Consider the following 19,878-nt stretch of genomic DNA (forward strand, 5'->3'; position numbering starts at 1 on the left):
AGTGCTCAGACCATACTCCGCACACTGCATCAAATTGGTCTGCATGGCTGTCGTCCCAGAAGGAAGCATCTACTAAAGATGATGTACAAGAAAGCCGACACACAGTTTGCTGAAGACAAGCAGACTGAGGACGTGGATTACTGGAACCACGCTGTGCTCTGATGAGACCAAGGTAAACGTATTTGGTTCAGATGGTGTGAAGCGTGTGTGGCGGCAACCAGGTGAGGAGGACAAAACAAGTGTGTCTTGCTTACAGTCAAGCATGGTGGGAGTGTCATGGTCTGGGGCTGCATGAGTGCTGCTGGCACCGGGGAGCTATGAATGCCAACATGTACTGTGACATACTGAAGCAGAGCATGATCCCCTCCCTTTTGGAGACTGGGCCGCAGGGCAGCATTCCGACATAACGACCCCAAACACACCTCCAGGGCGACCATTGCCTTGCTAAAGAAGCTGAGGGTAAGATGATGGACTGGCAAAGCATGTCTCCAGACCTAAACCCTATTAAGCATCTGTGGGGCATCCTCAAACGGAAGGTGGAGGAGCGCATGGTCTCTAACATCCACCAGCTAAACTAAGTCAGCATTCTGACTTAGTATTTAGCTTAGAGCACTGCTGTGCCTAAGTACGCAACTCACAGCTGCTATCATGACTGTAGACTCCATACTTTAGTTTGTGGTGTATTCCGAAATGGGTTACTAATGTTTTGTTCACCCAAATATACAGTACACAGGTGTTCTGTTTTAATATAATAATGCACTTGTCATTAAGTACATTTCACAAAGTTTTGAACTCAAAAGCCCAAGTTCACTGTGTTGTCCACTTTTAACCGAATGAAACAGGACAACTCACCTGTGAACATAGCCTTGAAATAGTCACTGGATGAAGCCATGATGACTCTGTGGACTGGGAAAGTTTCCTTGCTGTCCCCAGGCACCAAGACGACATCACAGAGAGTCTCATCTGACCGAAAAATATCAAAGCCCTGTGGGAAAAACATGAATAGTTTGGCATGTTGCACTCTTACATTAGTAAATCACTATCACAATAATGTTGTAAATTGTGTTATGGATGTTGGATTTGGTGGGAAATATGCCATATGCACCAAAGAGGAGGAGGACGCTCTTCTTCTGGTGAAGAGAAGGACAGCTCATGAAAAAATTATTGAAGAATGAAGGATGTTTATCATCCTCAGTTAAAAAGCTACATGAAGTACATTTAATATACTATGGGCTAGACGGCCAGTGGGCAACTTCACCATAAATTGATGATTGGGGTAATGGAGCATCTTAAGCCAATTACAGAGACTGGGGATTTTAAAAATGTAGAATGACTTTCTCTGCTATTGTAGAATAAAAGTTGTGTACGTCCATATTTGTATCCCAAATGAAGTTCCTGAACTTCCGCCATTCAGTTAGTTAATAAGTCACAAATGTATACCTGCAAAACAGCTGCTCCATGTTCAGTGCTACTGAACACCTTGGACAGCGGCCGAGGGGGAAGTTTGGGCTTTGTGGATTTGTCTGGGCGTTTAGGTGGTATTTCTATGGGTGGCGGGAGAGAAACAGGAGCGGGAGCTGGAGCTGGAGCAGGTTCTGGTGGAGAAGGCCTGTCATCTGTCAAACCCAAATGGAGAACAGATACTGAGTAATGAGGAAAGTCATGAAATACATTTACTCAAATGTACTATAATTCCTTCTAAAATGTATTGGAGTAGAAGTTCAAAGTAGCATACAATGGAAATACTCAAGCAAAGTACAAGTACAAGTACACACACACCTTGTTGAACAGGCGGAGCAGGAGGTCTTTCGGGCTGAACTGGAGGTCTCGGAGGATCCCTGGAGTGATGCCTGCCGCTCAGGCGAGAAAATCTACGGCTCAGCCTGCCTGGCCCGCTGTCATCTCCACTTCCCCTACAGAGGAGAAGATTTGGGACACTTCAAGAACAGTTTGGACTTTATGGTACCATTTTGCATCCCTAAAAAATTGACACTGGGATCTCCTTGCAGTGCAATCTGATTTTGTGACGTAAGTGATGTTCGGAGGCATCAGGCTTTCAAGAATTATGATGTTGAGCCTGCATCCACAACAACTTCATGGATTACCTACTGCGTACAATCAATTCATTGCAAGTAAAGGCAAAACTACGACATGAGTAGTAATACTAAGCTTACCAAATATGTGCCAAGATTTGTTTTGAACGTTTCATGACCTGTTTTGGCATTGTTGCATGGTAGACTTTTTTTCTCTGAGTTTAGTCTCTCAGCACTTCCTCTTATGTTGTGTACAAATACCACTTCCTTCAGTTGCACTGAATCAGACACTCACTACTTAGTGGCCCAAAGCATAACTTTTACCATCTCTAGTATGTCAGCTCTATCATTTGATTAAAAGAGCTTGTTTCCTGTAAGAAGCCCAGCCTCATCTATGCGGCTGCCAAAAGTCCCTTATCTGTTTTGCATTGCATGCTCTGAAAAGGAGGAACCAATAAACCATTCTCAAGGGATCCACTTCTCCTCTTGAAAATGTTTCATACCAAGATATGCAGCACACAGTAAATCCTGGTAAAATTAGGAGAATACTCAGACAAAGCAAATATTACGACTATTGAATGTAAATTCGAATTTAAAGGCAAGAAAGTGCTTAAATTTTTCTTTTGTAAAATTTAGTAAAAAAAGGTGAAACATTGCTTGACTTGCTAAAAATGGATAATTAATTTGATTAGCATTATGTGGATCCATATATCCTTACATGGAGCTAAGCCCACCACCCAAATTCAAAATACAGGATTGAAACTTGCTGTCACCCTTAAATAGATTGACACTTCTTTTAATCTACAAAGCACTACTGGAAAACAAGCAGTATAATTGCTTTATTTATTGTACATAAAACACATACATGTACATGGTATACATGGGTGTATGTATACATATGAAGAGGAGAAAAGCCCAAAAAACTCCTTACCCCATTTCATTGGCCTCTTGGGGTTGCGGACTGTTGTTGCGCTGGTGAGACTTCCTACATGGAGATAAAAGACGAGCTTTAGTGGACAGCAAAAGATTTTAGGAGCTTTGAGCTAGAAGAAAACATGCACAGGAAAGGTGTTGTGACCGACGTACGTATGACTATAATCACATATTCCGTGCTAATGTAAAAATATAACATCTTCAGTAAGATGAGTCTCGCTCAACAATTTAGTCAGAATTGTCTAAAGGTTTCCTCTGAATGAAGAGCCTCACCCTATTGTGAGGTTCACAGCGTGTCAAACTCCGTGACAAATTCTGTGCGTTTGATGTGGCCTTGCACGTTGGCAGACAGTACAAACCTCACTGAACTTGACTTCAGACCTTTTCTTCTGGTTAAACTGTTGTTTCTCTGCCAAACAGCATGCATGTTTTAGTGTGTATGTCTAAGCCAAATTTTGTGAACAATGATAATTCTATTTTCTAAAGTAAAGCATTCATTTCCCACAACCTCTATAGTGCAATCTAACACCTAATGAAGTAACGTGTTTCATTTCATCATCATTTGATAAAATCAGCCGTGTCAGAAGCTTTGTGGTTGGTTTGTTTGAAATTGATAAGCACTTCTAGCTTCAGCAATATCTGGTATAACTTGACTAACATGTATTATTATTATTATTAGTTAATGTTTATTTTATGTGAGAACTAAAAAATACTTGACACATGTTTAACGTAAATAAAACCAGTGTTTAATCTGGCATTACAACTTCATCTATATATTATACACAGACCTGTTGTTGTTTTTGTTTGGTAGAATTTGACAAAAATAAATACCAAGACTCTTCTTTATGTTCAATAATTACAATATACTATGTACCAAATTTATGTTTTAGTTGATGATGACAACAATCTAGTTAATTGTTATTCATGATGCAGTTTCTATTGTTCTCTTTAAACTGTTTTAGAGGACCCACAGAGATAACATTTTGTGAGCCTGTTTCATGTGTTTGTTTGACATAATGATAACAGTTGTTTGCACACCATTTAAATAATACTGTATATTATATATCAGAGCACAAAGTGTTCTGGTTTTCCATTTTATGAGGCTTTATACTACATCTCAAAGGCAATTATTGCACTTTTTACTCTGCTACATTTACCTGATAGCTTAAGTTACTAGTTACTTTTCAGAGTAACATTGGTCAAACCCTTCCTGTCTGGAGAAAATCATGTGATGTAATGTACCACAAATTTGGTAATTCTGAATGTGAGTTTTTCTAATTATCTGAAGTGTGAAGCGTTCCTTCATGGGTTGAGAAAATTCGCCTACTCCTTAAGCTCAATAAACTATAAAAAAACAAACACCTTGGATTAGCTGGAAAAGCATTGTCACAAAGCTGAAACAGGGCTGTTTTTCTGAGCTCATGAAAAGGTGACTTTTAAAGCTACGTGGTTCTCACAGTGACGTTACAAAGATATGACGATATTATGGAATACAACAGTAGTTAAATGGATTATTTTTTCTGCAGATTGAGTACTTTTACTTTTGATACTGTAAATGTTGCTTATCATACTTAACATACTTTTGCTTAAGTTAAATTCCAAATGCAGGCCTTTTACTTGGCTCAGATGATTTCACAGTATGATATTAGTACTTTTACCTAAAGGAATTGAGTTAATACTTATTCCACCACTGTTTGTAGGGAAAATATTTGACTAATTTAGTTTAAAACCACTAAAAAAATGCATGGCTTCTGAGTTATTATCCATATCAGAACTGCTTGCCTGTAATTTTTATTTTACGTGTAAGTGTAGGCCACCAATTTTTCAGTCCCACTTAAAACACCTCTTACAACTAAGTGACATGTAGTGACCACAATCAAGCTCTTTCTCAACTGACAAGTGTAATAACGCAGCGAAACAGTAGCTCAGTGCCACGAATACTTACAAAACAAGATTGAAATCAGTGAAGTGAAACACACTACAGTCTAATATTTACCATCCTGTAACAGCTGAAACAGAGTGATATGAATACACACATGAAGTTGTGGTGCTTTGTTGTCATTTACTGTGCCTGCTGGTGCTTCACATGGAGCTGGATCTAAAACATGTACATGCGGGTAACCTACCTGGAAGAAATCCTCCTCAGCAGACTGTTCCCAAGGCCTCCCTCCAGCCTGTTTGTCTAACCAACCAGAACTCTAAGAGGAACACTGAGCAGAAAATGTCTGTTGAACTGCTCCGGCTGGTTGGAGAGGCAAAGTGTCTAAGTGAGCATTGCGTCTCTTTGCTTTAACCGAGACCTCAGTCACTTCCTGTGCTACTTCTCTTTCTCACATTCTGCGCCTTTTTGCATCTTGACGCTCCCCAAATGTGTCACACTTGTGATACTGTTTGTGAAATAAGCATAATGTTTCACAAGCTGTTATAGCATGTATGCACACTAGCAGGTCTTTCATTATCTATGTAGATTAGGACGAACGTCTTAACCCAAATGGAGAAATGTTTTGTCTCACATTGTATGGTATTCTCTTTTCTTTTGCTAGATGATCGTTGAAAACATTTAACATACTCAAAAAGTTCTATGCAAAGACAACAGACAAATAGTTTCTTGACCTTTCAAAGTGGGTGTTTATAGTTGACTGTAGTTTCTAGATGATAGTGGGGATCTGACAACTGTGAAACAACATACAATCACTGAGGTTAGTTTTTTCTGTCCTGTTCCTTGGCATGATCAAACTATAATATATTGGTTTAATTAGAAATTTAAAACACAGAATAGAGTGGATTTTGATTTGACACCCATACTTCTCTCAAACAGACTACTGCACCTGAATCTTCCTTGCATTAGAACAGAATGGTTGTGCATGTAAATCTCCTCGGTTACACAGTTGGGGAACAAAAACAAAAGACAAACTGTTATCACCTACTAATAACAGATCCGGAAAAGAGTAAAGAGATCTTCATCACCTCAGCTGGTGTTTATTCAACCACAAGAACCTCAAACTGTTGTGTATGTCATTAACGCTTGCATTTGTCACAATAAAACCAAAATAACTTTGTTGATTTCATGAAATAGTGCCTCTGTCCCCTCCAATTTAAAGGATAAACTCTTTCATTATTCACTTGCCAAAAATCTGCCGCCGACACTCAGCCTTCCCCAGACACTGCCTCACTTTGTACACTTTTGTATTAATACATATTAGATATTAGATGAGTCATTGTCAAATTATGGAAGCTGCTTGCATGTTTCATGTTTCCACTTTCTTTCAGTTTCTTTGTCATGATGGCATCTCAGGCTCTGGTTCATAACTGTTGGTTTTGGTTCAGTAGTGATTCTTGTTCAGTGGATTGCCCTCAGTGCTGCCCTCTGCTGATCTGTTAGAGTTTAGAGAACTGAATGAGGTTCCTGTTGATTTCTGCCACGTTCCTGCAACCTGGATCAGATGAATATAAAACTGTTACTGTTGTTTTAGTAAAGATGGGATATTGCTGTACTTATTTTGGCACAAAGATATTAACATGGTTACACTTATCACTTGACCTCCCATCTCTCACCTGATAAAGCCATGGACAAACGGAACTCATCATTTAAGATTTGCAGTACTTCCCTCACTCCTTCCTCACCCTGAAAGATCATGCAAGACCCATAATAACTTTAAAAGAGAAAATAAAATCTGCAATCCTATTATGTATCAATAAAATCAACATCAGCACACATCAGCTTTAGTTATAAAGATGTGATTGTTCTTTTCTACTGAAAAACTTTAATTTCTTTTGATAGATACAGATCTATTCAAAAGCTGTCAAAATCTTGACTTTCATTGAGATCAGAGCATAACAGCTTTACACGTTGCAAACAATAACTTAACCTTTTAAATCAATAGTTTAGTTTTTAATGTCAGCCAAGGTGCTCCAACAATGTCAATGACTTTCAAGAATAAACTTCAGATGTCAAGGCAAATCAAGCTTAGTATGTGGAGCCTGTACATGTGGGTGAGAAGCTAAACAGACACACACGCAGTATCACACAGTGATGACTGTTGCGGTTTATACCTTGTATGCAAGGCCCCACACTGCTGGGCGGCCAATGAAAACACACTTGGCTCCCAAGGCCAGCGATTTCAATACATCACTTCCTGTCCTGATTCCTCCGTCCAGATAGACCTCGATTCTGCCCTGCACTGTGTCCACAATCTCTGACAGTGCATCAATCTGTAAGTAACAGAGGTGAAGACATAACAAGGACAACATACTTTATAGCAGAGTGCACTCTGTATACCACAGAGTGAGCAACATTTCACCCAGGTATTTTGAAAGAGGATTACCAAAGTACTGATGTTACCAAACAACCGGCTGGAGTTTTCTTCTTTAAGTTTGATTTCTTTGAGGAAAACTGTGGATAACTCAACACCGTAACAAGCTCATAGGATCTACAACTCAGGTTTATTCTTGTCAAATACTAGTATTAGTAATAGTTAACCTGGCTCTGTCAAAAAGTAACAAAATTGCCTACCGGTACCTCTGAAGCTCACTAAGTAACACATTATAACTTATTTGTTTACAGTAATGTGTAAAAAAATGACTTGTGCTTCTAGGTATTTCACAGTATAAGGAAAATAAATATAAAAGTCTTCTATCTACTATAGTACTCCCATCACTTGCACTAGTCCTGATACTACACTTACTACTATTAAGGGAGAGTTACTACTACTACTCTGCAGCAGTAGCAGAAGCCACACCACTGCTGCTGCTTCTGCTGTGGGTGCTCCCTTCTGTGTTGATTAAAACTATTACCTGACCAACTTACCTCTACTTTTTCTAATCATTTAACTGGGCTGTGTTATTGCTGTTGTCATCTGCCATGGGTATTCACTTTCATGTACTTCTATAAACATGCCATTAGAAACAAAATAATTTTTAACATGATTTAAGAAGCAGTAAGTCAGTAAGTACCGAAGCTGGGCCTCCGTCCAGCTGTCGTCCCCCATGGTTTGACACAATGATGCCCTGGACGCCATGCTCCACGGCCAGCTCAGCATCCTCCTTGGTCAGGATCCCCTTGATAATTACAGGCAGGCGGGTGATGGACTGCAGCCAGTACACATCTTTCCAGCTGATGGAGGGGTCCAAGGAGTTGGCTGGCATCCCGTAGTTGTCTGTGGCTGCTGTCTCCTGATTATAGTGCATGTGGAAAAAGTATAACTGTTGTTAAGTGTCTGCTTGATATACATATGTACTCTGGACTGCTGCTGCTTGTACTTTTACCGATAACACTGGTAAACTATTGTTAAGGGGTAACTTTGACACTGCTGGTACATGGATATTTTGTATATGTGACTTCACACAAGTAAGTTCTGATTCACAAATAATTCATGATATGAATTAAACTGTCTCAAGCTACATGCTCAGATGTGGTATGTGGATTCTGATTCTGATTCTGATGCAATTAGCTGTTAAGTGCCAAGTTACTTACAGTAGATGAGCAATAATTATACCTGAAGTTAAAGTGGCTTGCTTTAGAGAAAACATTAGAGAGATTCAGCCATTTCTGAGCCTCAGTCAGAAACAGATACTAGTGTCAGTAAAGTCAAGGTCTGACATTTCAGGGGACATGAACATAAGAAAAAGAACACTTTTGAGTGGAGGGAACAATCTTGAAATGCAATTATATGGCAGCAAAATGTGTATAAATCATCCTTTACATCTTGTCACAGCACAGTACAGTAACAGTAAAACAGTAACATTGTAGGTAAAGTAATGAATTAAGCAGTCTTGTCTGTTCTTGATTGACCTCTGTTTTGTTTTGTCTATTCTTTGTTATTTGACCTTGTTCAGTCTTATCTTTGTCTTATCTCATTTAACTTTTTCTGCTATGTCTTAACTTGTACATTGAATATTTATTACCTGGAACACTCCATCAAAGTTCTTGACCTTGAGGTGTGGTGGCAGCTTGAACTGGTTGCGGATGTCGTTGCGGCGCTTTCCGGTGTAGGGGACGTCAACTGTTAGTACCAGGGCCTTATAGCCGAGCCCCTCTACACGGTGCACAATCTGTTCTGACAGCTTCCGGTCCCGGTACACGTACAGCTGGAACCAGCGGTACCCGTTTGGTGCTGCCGCCGCAATCTCCTCCACTGAGCAGGTGGAGTAAGTGCTGGTGATGTAGCAGGTGTTGAGCGCCTCTGTGGCTGTGAGGCGAAAGTTGAGAAATGATTACTGTGGTGATTAAAGATCCAATATATATAGTAGATCAATGTCACAGAGTAAGCTACATACTTTCTGGGTACTAGGGCTTCAGACCTCCAGAAGTGTAGCAACAGTAATTGTCTACTTATCACACGGCTCCACCAAAGTTCAGTCCAGTTATTAGTTGAGAATTAAATTAGCTTTAGGAGAGATTCATGGGGTTATTGTATGCCTTATTGCTTATACAGATAAAAGAGAAAATACCAACACAGAACCAGCCTTGCAGCACAGGATAATCATAATCTCATGCTCCCATCTAGTGTTGAAAATGTATACTAACATTATTATTGGATAAAAACATGTGTCTCCAAAATACAAACTTTGCAGACACTTGAAAAGGTCTGATCATCAGTTCTGAATAGCCACATTTGAGCAAGGGTTTAATAAGGGTTTTATAAGCCAAAGGCTTATACTTTTTCCCCAACCAATGCAGGAGCCTATAACTCTTCAAATGAAGTTTAAACACCAAAGTCATCAATTCCATAACAAAGCATATGAGCTAACAGAAAGGCATTCTGAATTATGTTTATAGTTTTCTCCTACACTTCACTTGCACCAGGTGTGAGTTCTGCTGAAATGCTGACACACACTCCCACACACACTCTCTCTCTCTCTCACACACACACACACACACACACACACACACACACACACACACACACACACACACACACACACACACACAGATTCCTCACCCCGAGCTGTGGCCATCTCTCCTTCATGCCAGGCTAGGCAGTGAAAGGCAGTAGGTGCGATACCAACTGGAAAGCTGATTTCTGTCCCCTGTACTGTGGTCCGTGTGTCGCTCACTGACACATCACGCAGGATACGAGGCCTCAGACGAATCCTGAGTGTGAAGTACAGATGAGCATGTAAACAATTACACCAAATGTAATGGTGGTGGGGATGGGGTTGAGGTAGGTGAGGGCACTAGGGTCAATCACAACTAATAAAATGTGAACTGCAATGTTGCAATTGCTGGGAAGGCACGATAAGTCATCATTTTGAATAGACGTGGATGTTTTTTTTTAACCTAATCCACCCAAGTAATTCCCAACAAAGCCACATGCTCTCTCCCATTGATACAAAAATTGTATAATTTTAATTATACAATTTAATAATTATTGATTTGAAACATTTGCCTGAAATGGTCGGATATGTCACACAGTATAATACAGACATTAAATTGGTAGCTGTAACAGTATTAACTACATGACAAACTATCTGAGAGTGGAAAAATTTATATAGTTTCACAGTATGCATGGTAATTGCTCAACCTTAACAGGAGCTTTATTTAAAATTGTATTGTTAGAAAATGGTTTAAAATGCACATCTAGTACATCTTATTAAAGTAGTCTGTCCCTGTGTCATGACAGCATGCCAAATATGATTTAATTTGAAATACTATCACTAAAAACTTTTATCTAATATTTTTCCACTTAAAAATGTATAACTCTGTAAATATTTGTTTTCCGTGTCCTTTTCCTCATTTGGAGCCACATTTTGATGACAACATGCTGTTTTTGCTGGACAAGACATATTTTTTTGAATAAGAAGAGACAGAACTCTCTGGGATTCTCTTTTGTCAAAGCTATTATTTAAGATCATCTTTCCAAGACACAGCTCCAACTTTATTCCTGCTGGGGAAATGTTTTTACCTCACCCCAAATGCACCAGCAAACAAATCCCTAGTAACAGGTTTGCTATAGCTAAAACATACAGTATGTCAAGAATCATCACAGTGAGGAAAAGAAGTCTTTATGAAGACATTAGGAAAGCTGAAAGGAATGCATGAAGAAGACGTTCTGAAAAAATCATGACCCTGTGTCTTTGTCTCAGTGGCAATGCAACTTTCAAAACAGTTCCTTATTCACTACAGGGGTTGGAGGAACAGTGCAGCATCAGCACTGGGTAAAATGTAACTGCCTGTTAATGATTATAAAGCATCACAACCACACATACTGTGCTGAATATAGAGAAATCAGTTACAGCAGTAGAAAGTCCACAAAAACTTTAATTTATGGCATTTTAACAGGCTGTGTCCTCACATGATCTTTTGTTTCAGGATTAAAACTATTAAAACAAAAGTTATGTCAGCCCCAATGGTGAATTCGTATGTTATTCGACACATTCATACAGAAACTTGAGTTTGGGTGGGTTTGCACTGTTGACTGCATGTCTGTAGTCATAGATGCCATTAAAACAATGTTTACTCTTTGTGCTGTCATGTCTGGTACAGTTAAAACTAAAAAATGTCTTTAAATATTAAAACAGTATTGAGACGCTTACTGTATTTGTGATGACGTTGAATGTCTGGGTAAAAATTATTTTTCCTGTTGTACCTTTTGTAAGCCAGTAGATTGTCGTCCCTTGTGCAGCATTCGTCTGCTCCAGCTGCATAATAATCCCAGGTGGCCTTTGAGAGATGCTCCTTAGCATACTCCTCAAAGTCCGTAAGGCATACCATAGCCATCTCTGCACAGCGACCTCCCTCTCTGTGTGGGAACAGAGACATCAGTATCAGAGATATCAGTATGTACAACAAAATAAACGAAGAAAAGGAAAGAGATAATCAACTACCGATATAAATTCTTACTTCTTATAGATTCATCGATAAAACATATTTCAAGATAAGTTGTTTCACCATATGCACAGACTGTATGAATAATAACTCACTGAAAATATTGAACTTCAGCATTCAAAATATCTTTCAATGCTAAACACTGCCTGACTGTTAAACATAATTACTTATTTATTTCCAGTCGTAACCGCAACCAGTCACTTTTCATATTTTTACCCTTCCTGTGTCATCTGGAAACTGGATTTGCTGCTTTGCATGTGAGACAAATAGCTGCAGGCACCAACAGCAAACACACACTTCAACTTCAAAATGGAAAAAAAACAACTACTCTATATGCAAGAACATACAGCTTCGAGACTTACCGCAAGTGACTGATCTTTCATAAACAAAATCCCTCACTCTCACATGACACAGCGTCCATGAGTTGCAACATCACTATTTAAACTGAAACTGCCCTCGCATCAGCACATGTAGTGCAATCACGTAGTCAACAAGTCACCAGTCAAGCTTTGACACCTGAGCAAGTAAAATTACTGTTTTACTTTTTACTGTTTTTATTCTGTTTGGTTTTAAACAGAGATGAATCCATGTGTCCACAGTGTTGCTTTTGTGTCAGTCAGAATCATGTGAATGTGACCTGAGGACGACCCTTGCTGTTATTGTGTTTACACAAGCTGGAAATGTGCTGATGGTGACTCCAACTATAGTGAGGACAAGAGGCGTCTGACACAGTGCTCTGTGGTCCAGATGGCACATAGTTGTACACATGGACATACACATTCACGCGCTGTGTACACAGGCCTACATGCATACAAGATACACCATCAGGGGATACTGCTGTTGACATGGGAAACTCTTCTTTTGGTAATCTTCATAGCAGTAACAATTTAAAATAGAATATTTCATTGAGGAGTAAATAAAAAGTTAACTACACTTTGTCTTATGTAGATGTTGAAATGGCTGCTTTCACACATCAGCTGGAGAACATTTAGTCAGAACTACCTAGACCTGGGAGAAGTTTCCAGATCCTGACTGAAGTAAACGGTGCAATGCCACAATGTAAAAATACTCCATTACAATTACAAGGCATCGTATTGTACATGTAGAAAGTTGTTTATAAATAAAGTAGTAACTATATCTATCAAATAAATGTTTGGATTCAAAAGTACAAGTTTCATGTGATATGCAGTGAAGTACAGAAGAAGTATACATTAGCATAAAAGGGAAATTAAATACAGTACAAGTAAATAAAAATATTACTTCACTACAATAATCAAGCACATATACTTAATTAAAATAATATCCTCAACTGAAGTTTTGAGGACACAGATGTTTTTTGAGGTAATTTGGGGACTTGGGGTGCAGTTTACATTTATCTAATTTAAAATTACACACACTAGGAGGCCTGGAAAAATGGACAAGAATAATTAATAAATATTGTAGTATTGCTGAGTAGTTGTACCACTGAGTAGTTGAAACTGGAAAATGAAATGAAAGAAAAAAAGACAAAATAGAACAGAAAAGTTAAATTAATCACACATGGAAAACACATTAATAGATAATTTTACAGTTTGTCATTGGGACTTAGAGGATAAGGTTTGTTAAGTGTATAATAGACTTGTATGATCTTGTTAGAAAGCAACCTCTAACTCACAGAGCTGATTAAAGCCATATATTTGCAGGTGGGAAACGCAACATTTCAGCGGTGGAAGACAGCTTTTTGGTTGAAGTTCTCATAGTTAGCATAGCATATTAACCACTATATTAGCTAGGGCTATTGACGGAAATGAACGAAGGGCTGGGGAAACTCACTGACCTGGACTGTTAGTAAAGTTACTCAATGCAGTGTTGGGCTGTGTTCATGAGAAGATGCAATTTAAATGACCACTTAAGTAAGTATGTTTCTCTGGGTTTATGGCACATTTTAGCAGATGTGTAAAATTCTTTTAAATTCACTTTTACATTTTTGTTTTACTTTTTTTGTTTACTCTTTTAGTTTCCAAACATGATGTTTAAATGCCAAATCAATCACTCATTTTAGCATAAATGCCTAATGTTAAAGAAATTCAATTTTCAAGGCCCAAATTCACACTATCTCAGTACTAAACCCTGTGTACTATTCATTTCCATGGTATTCAGTTTTGACAGAAGAAGAAACTAAATTTTGTACTAACAGGACCTCAACAGATCTCATTGCACCTGCAAATTTGGAAAGCCACTGCTGGCACATAAAGTAGGGAACATAATTCAGAGTAAGTGCAATGTTTCTCCTAAGATCAAATACCATATGTGTTTGTTTTCTCAGAAGTTCCTGGGTCTTATCACAGTCCAAAATTAGTTTAAATGTTTTCAAGAGAGCAGCTCCTCATGAATAACAGTGCCCATTTACAGCACACTAAAACATCTATGTTTGATAAAGTACATGTAATTTGTTCACTTTTCCTAAAACCCAGTTAGAAGTTAGAAAAAATCATAAATATCAATAAAATAAATCACAATATCATAACACATCATAAAGCCTACATCAAAAGTCCAAACTAACTCAAAATACTTCAAGAACAGACTGAGCTAATGTATTAAAATAGGCTTGCCAAGGTACCAAGGTAATAAGGTAATTTATAACCAGTAGTACTGAAATGATTAGTTCATTTTTTCAGACAGAAAATTAATCAATAACATTTTTTTAAATGAATCAATAATTTAAGTAATTCTTCAGTCAAAAAGACCAGTAGTTTTCATTTTTTTCTTTCTGAGCATAAAGACAGTCCGATGTGTGAACATTTACTCACCGATTGCAAGTACTCATTATCTCTTAGCAGAACTTCCACTCTCCTGACAGACTCATAACCTGTGAACAGTCCACAACCAAAACAGAAAGCACAGATGTTATCATTACTTCTATTGACAATACTACTACTACTACTACTACTAGAAACTAACTTTTTGATCTAAAAACACTTTTTATTTCATTTCCTTATGGCTGCCTTTCGTAAAGCACTTTTTAATCAGGTTTTGACAAGTGCTATATAAATAAATGTTATTATTAATATTATTATAGTTATTATGTTTACTCTTTTACTGAAAATATTACTTGTAGTGTTACAACAGCTACTAACAGTGATGCGGCAGAGAAAGATGGACACAGTTGTAGTGTGTACTTTATTAACCACTCCTGAATTTAACGTTTCTTCATATAATGAAAAAACCATCCTTTTAGTATACATAGTAGTCATCATGTAAAATCTTTCTAGTAAAAAAACACTACAGGATAAACTTTCATCCGTGAACACTTGAGGGCAGTGCAATACTGAATGAAAGTCCATTCTTAAAGACAGATTTCCAGATCTAACATAAGGCTTATTTACTATTTATTTAAAATTCATCTAAAGCAAATAAAAAAATACAGTGAATATTGAGGATTTGAATATTACCTCATACACATTCGACCAGGAGCAGGTATGTACAGTGTGTAGTGTAACATTGTGTTCAGTTATTGTTACAGGCGTAAGTTTGTAAGTTTGAGTGTGTAGTGTGCCGGACTGACACAAGCACATTAAATGAAGGACTGCTTGTGTTTACCTGCTTTACAGATGTTTAATGGAGCTATCTCTACTTGTTCCTTTAAATAACATTTATACTTTCATATTTTCTGTGATAATATATATTTAGTGGAAAAGCATTATGTTGTGTCTCACTTTAAATTAATGAAATATAAAATTACTACAGTTTTTCTGATATTGATTTTACCACTATAGGCAGTACTGCTTTGGGGTATTATTTTTCTTACTGGAATATTATTTTAGTATTTATTGTAGTTTTTTTTTTTCAGTGTGGATGTGTGTGTGAATGTGAGCCTCTGTCCTGTGTAAGCTGTGAAAGGTATCGGCCATTTAGAACCCACTGAATGGCTGCTGAGAGGACATTGTCCAGGTGAATTTCTAGAATACCTGGTGTTTGGTATTTAGTGTGCCGTGCTAAACAAGGTGGAGATTTAAGCAACTCCTGTTAAATAGATTATTTGTTTTTTGTCACACAAGCCTGCTTACGTTTTACCGGTAAGGAGTGCTGCTCCTTACCTTGACGCTATTATTAATTTATGTGGTAGAAAAACAGTGGGTGTCTACATTTGGGTAAAAGGCAAACAATTTTAAAAAGTAGACTCCAAAACACAATGTAAAAAAATACAGTTTGGGGAAGTGGATAAAATCAGTGTCTTACCTTAATCTGAGCTATTTGGCCTACGTGGTGGTTCCCTTCTCATTTGTCAGGGTCGTGTCAGAGGGCGACCCAGCCCCCCACCCCATCCTCCCTCCCCCCACCTCCCACCCACCTCTCCCCCCCTCACAGTGTGATGCTCCGCCCACAGTGGCTCAGCACCAGCAAAGCTTAGCTTCTCCTCAGCACTCTGGGCCTCTCTGTGTGTCAAAAAACACCTAAAGCTTGCGCAGATCAATTGTTTGTAAGAGCAACAAATCCCCCCTGTTCTCCTTTCATCCTTACTCCCATCTTCCTTCCTTCCTTCTCTCACTTTGTTCCATCCTCCATCATTCCCTCCGTTGCTTCAGCTTTCCTATCATTGCTCTTTTCTCCCTCACTTGTTCACCACATCCTTCCTTTCTTCCCTCCACCCCTCTACCTCTAATTCTCGTTTCTCCTTCCTTCCCATCACTCTCTCCTTCCCTCCTTTCCTCCCTCCCTTTTCCGTTTCTTGCTTCCTTCTCTTCCTGTAAACCTTTTCTCACTGTCTTTGCAGGTTTGTTGCCCAAGAGAGTCAATCAATGTATGACTATGTGTCTTTGAGAAATGATTGTACCAAAGCTAAATGAATGACGCTTTCTAGTCAATAGTTAATCTGACAAGAAAACGAAAACAGCTAAATAAAAATTTACTTTTATTTAACTTTTTTTCTCCTTTGAGCTTTTTAAGTGTGAATGTCAGATCACTATATTGATGGGTCTGAAAGTAATTGATTTGAGGCAGCTCTGATCAAATTTAAGACACAAAGACTAGAAAAAAACAAACAACAACTTTCTGGAAATGTCAAAGTTGTCAAGTGGAGTGTGGACTTTGACAGGTGTTTTGAGGATCTTTGCATATAAAACACAGATGTCCCAACCTTTGATAACATGAGCTTGTTATTTTAGGGTCCCCACCTGTAAGTGATGGATCCATGGCAGGATGTGAGAGAAAATGCTATGAATGCCTCAATGTCTCTGCTCACTGCGCACGAAACAAAAGCGCCTCCAGAAGTTGTTCAAGCATTTTAAAAACAGCAGTGATGTTAAATTAGATTCGCTTGCTCTTATTTCATTATGGCTTTTGAATTGAATTTTCTCTTTGTACATGTAATATCTTCAGTAACAAAACCTGGCTTCTTGAGAGATGCCTGTCTTTCTGTGTGTGTCTCTGAATTTATGTGTTTTATTTTGGCTTTAAGACGAAAGGCTGTGAAGGTGAAGCCAAAGGCTAAATCTGACGAGTTGGACCTCCATGGGGAGGTGTGGGTGTTACCTGCACCGAGAGGAGGTGCAAATTGTGTTAATCTGCAGCTGGCCTCGATGCCTAATACTGCGGAGTTAGATCTGGCACCGGGGCCGCTGTATTGGAGGTACTGGACGTTCAGCTGAGTGGAAAACCTCTTCCATATGCTGGTAGAGGCTCTGCCCTGAGGCTGCGGCCCAGCACGCTGCGGCACATGTGTGTTGAATTGTCAAGGTGTTATCATGCCCTGGCGAGGCTCTGAGCGCCTCTACCTCTGTCTCACCCAGGTTTATTATCAGACTAAATACACCAGAGTCTGAGGACATGGGCCGCAAATTCATGCAGCCTTTCATTCGACTGCAGGAAGGCCTAACCTGATGGCTGTCCGTCATGGTTTTAACTCTTCACACACAGACCAGAGAAAGAGATTAATAAAGTAAAGTAATGTTAAAGGAAAATACATTACCTGCTTTGGTCAAACTCAATTAAACGTTTCCTACACAAGCCAAAGGAGCAATGAAATATCACAATGATTAAACAACACAAACAGCAAACAACACAAGTAACAGACTGAAATGGCCAAGGAAAAGACCTCTCTGTTGGCAGACACTTGATTGTCTGAAATGAATTGATGGTCTCATGATAGATGATGTCATTATGTTATTTTGATTGTAAAGCACTCTGTGATTGTGTGGGCTAAATGAATTAATCTGACTTCACTGCTAAAACTGTTCATTGTATTCAATGAATGACACCTAATTAAAAAAACTAAACAAGCAAAATGAAAGAGTGGAGTGATGGGATGAAGATTATTGTTGTATGTTAATGACTGATGATTGGATGACAGTTTTGGTTCTGAAGTGGTAATGCACATATAAACCCTGTCAAATGTCAAAAAAAGTATGTGTTGGTGTCTGTGAGAATGTGCAGTGTATTGTATGTGAACATGTGAACAGTCTACAACCAAATCAGAAAGTACAGGGGTTACCATTACTGCTATTGACAATTCTGCTACTACTAGAAACTAGTAGAAACAAGTTATTTTCATGTGTTTGAGTTATATGAATTTTTGAGCCTGATGTTTCTGTTTTAACTGAGTTAGTCACATAAATCAATTATATTACTGCTTACTTATGTCTGTGTGGCCTGAAAAGGATCTTTGCAAACTGTCCAAAGAAAATACTTTTCTCAAACAATTATTGTAATTGTACAAAAATTGTCAATGCTGTTGACATTATTGTCAATACATTGTAATATGATAGAATAAAGCAGATTGCTTTATTCTTAAAACAAGTTCATTTGTATTGGAATCATGTGACATATTATTAGATTATTGAATGATTGTTTTTTGTAGGCCTAAAGTCAGAATAAATGTTATGCTTGAAAGGTAAAGACTTTTTAAAATGTTTTCTTTATTTACATTTTTGTGAAATGATCTGCCTTTCTTATAGACAGAGCTATCTACCTAACCGGAATTTTATTTTCACTTGAACACAAAATGAATGGATATTAGACTTTCTCTTATCTCATACTAAGAGATAATTTTGTTTTATCCAGGAATAATTATCCTGAAAATTCTAACAGTATTTTGTGAATGTTTTTAAAACTGTCAATAAGAATTAAAAATATCGAGAAGTTTTGTTTTGACACACTTTTTAAAATAATAGTCAAAATAGACATTTTAAAGCTAGAATTATAAATGAATTATAGTAATTTTGTTGTGGAGGAGTTGGCTTCTTTCTATATCCGGGAGTATGTGGCTGCTGTATCTTTGTGTCTCAGTGGAAAGCATTGTTCTGAGAGCCAAAGCAAAGGCAAAGGAGTGAACACATCAGTGGCTGTAAATGTCATGTAGTGGCTGAGTGATGGATGTCCAGAGCATTCGGTGTCTGCGAGAGATCTGAGCATAATGCGCAGTCTACAGTCACGCCATTTCACACTCTTAAGATTCAATCCATACACAAAGGCTGTGGACGATTTGCTCAGATCTACCAAAGGGGTGGTGGTGTTTGTGTGAAAGTATCAGTTGTGCTCAGTTTTTTTCCTTAGATGAGGGAGGTGCATGTTTTATTTATGTGAATGATTAATTCCTCCCTGAAGCGTCCTTAAAACAATGAAAACTCGATTGTGAGTGCATTAAGACATTAGCTTTCACTTGGGTTTCCATGCTACACATAAAAGCCATTTCCTCCTCACCGCTCCTTTTGGTAGTCTATTTACATGTTGCTTTTCTGTGGTAAATGTCAGAGTCTTCTCTTTGTTCATGTGTCCAGAGATTGTCTGGAGCCCTGTCCTGTGAAGTTATGTAAAAGGAATTTGATGTCTTCAAATAGAAGTGTGTGCTTCATGCACAAGTCAGAGTACAAATCTGTGTTTTCCAGGATAAGGTTAGTTGGATATGACATGAAGCAGGAAGTAAAACAGCTTGTTGAAAAGTAAGTGTGAGGGAGTCAGTGTGATGAGAGGAGACACTGAACTTATTTCACTCAACTTTTATTTAATTTTTATCTCTTAACAACAAGACTATTTCCTCTTTAACCATGACCGGAAACCCCAATTAAAGTTATTTTAGTGTGAACTTTTGCTGTTTTTTTAACGTAACAA

At 38.2% G+C, this 19,878-nt stretch overlaps 2 protein-coding genes across 3 annotated transcripts in view; both read right to left on the bottom strand.

Annotated features, from left to right (window-relative positions):
• Positions 1-5,203, bottom strand: part of si:rp71-68n21.9 (kelch-like protein 9) — a gene marked incomplete in the record, with an annotated part of 9,243 nt that extends 4,040 nt beyond the window's left edge. Inside the window, 5 exon segments of the mRNA XM_046053891.1 lie at positions 853-985; positions 1,441-1,616; positions 1,780-1,913; positions 2,965-3,018; positions 5,093-5,203. Coding sequence (XP_045909847.1) covers positions 853-985; positions 1,441-1,616; positions 1,780-1,913; positions 2,965-2,969 — 448 coding nt within the window.
• A 726-nt stretch (positions 5,204-5,929) lies between these two features.
• On the bottom strand, positions 5,930-11,706 carry hao2 (hydroxyacid oxidase 2 (long chain)). Of its 2 annotated transcripts, XM_046054330.1 has the most exons (7): positions 11,555-11,706; positions 9,908-10,059; positions 8,871-9,154; positions 7,920-8,138; positions 7,020-7,178; positions 6,522-6,591; positions 5,930-6,400 (listed from the first exon to the last, which is right to left on the bottom strand). In XM_046054330.1, exons 1-7 carry the CDS (start codon positions 11,683-11,685, stop codon positions 6,345-6,347), a joined length of 1,071 nt encoding a protein of 356 aa, XP_045910286.1. In that variant the 5' UTR covers positions 11,686-11,706; the 3' UTR covers positions 5,930-6,344. The 2 variants fall into 2 exon arrangements, with proteins under 2 accessions (XP_045910286.1, XP_045910285.1); XM_046054329.1 differs by lacking the exon at positions 7,920-8,138 and having other exon boundaries at positions 11,555-11,685.
• Between the last annotated feature and the right edge of the window lie 8,172 nt (positions 11,707-19,878).

The sequence above is a fragment of the Micropterus dolomieu genome, linkage group LG07 (genome assembly GCF_021292245.1).
Source record: "Micropterus dolomieu isolate WLL.071019.BEF.003 ecotype Adirondacks linkage group LG07, ASM2129224v1, whole genome shotgun sequence".
In the NCBI taxonomy this organism is placed as follows: Eukaryota; Metazoa; Chordata; class Actinopteri; order Centrarchiformes; family Centrarchidae; genus Micropterus; species Micropterus dolomieu.

Excerpts from the sequence above, each read along its gene's own strand:
- hao2 (XM_046054330.1), bottom strand. The coding sequence starts at position 11,685 with ATGGCTATGGTATGCCTTACGGACTTTGAGGAGTATGCTAAGGAGCAT. Across the intron at positions 6,592-7,019 it reads TGTGGGGCCTTGCATACAAG|GGTGAGGAAGGAGTGAGGGA; the intron begins GTATAAACCGCA and ends ATGATCTTTCAG. Across the intron at positions 6,401-6,521 it reads TTTGTCCATGGCTTTATCAG|GTTGCAGGAACGTGGCAGAA; the intron begins GTGAGAGATGGG and ends CATCTGATCCAG.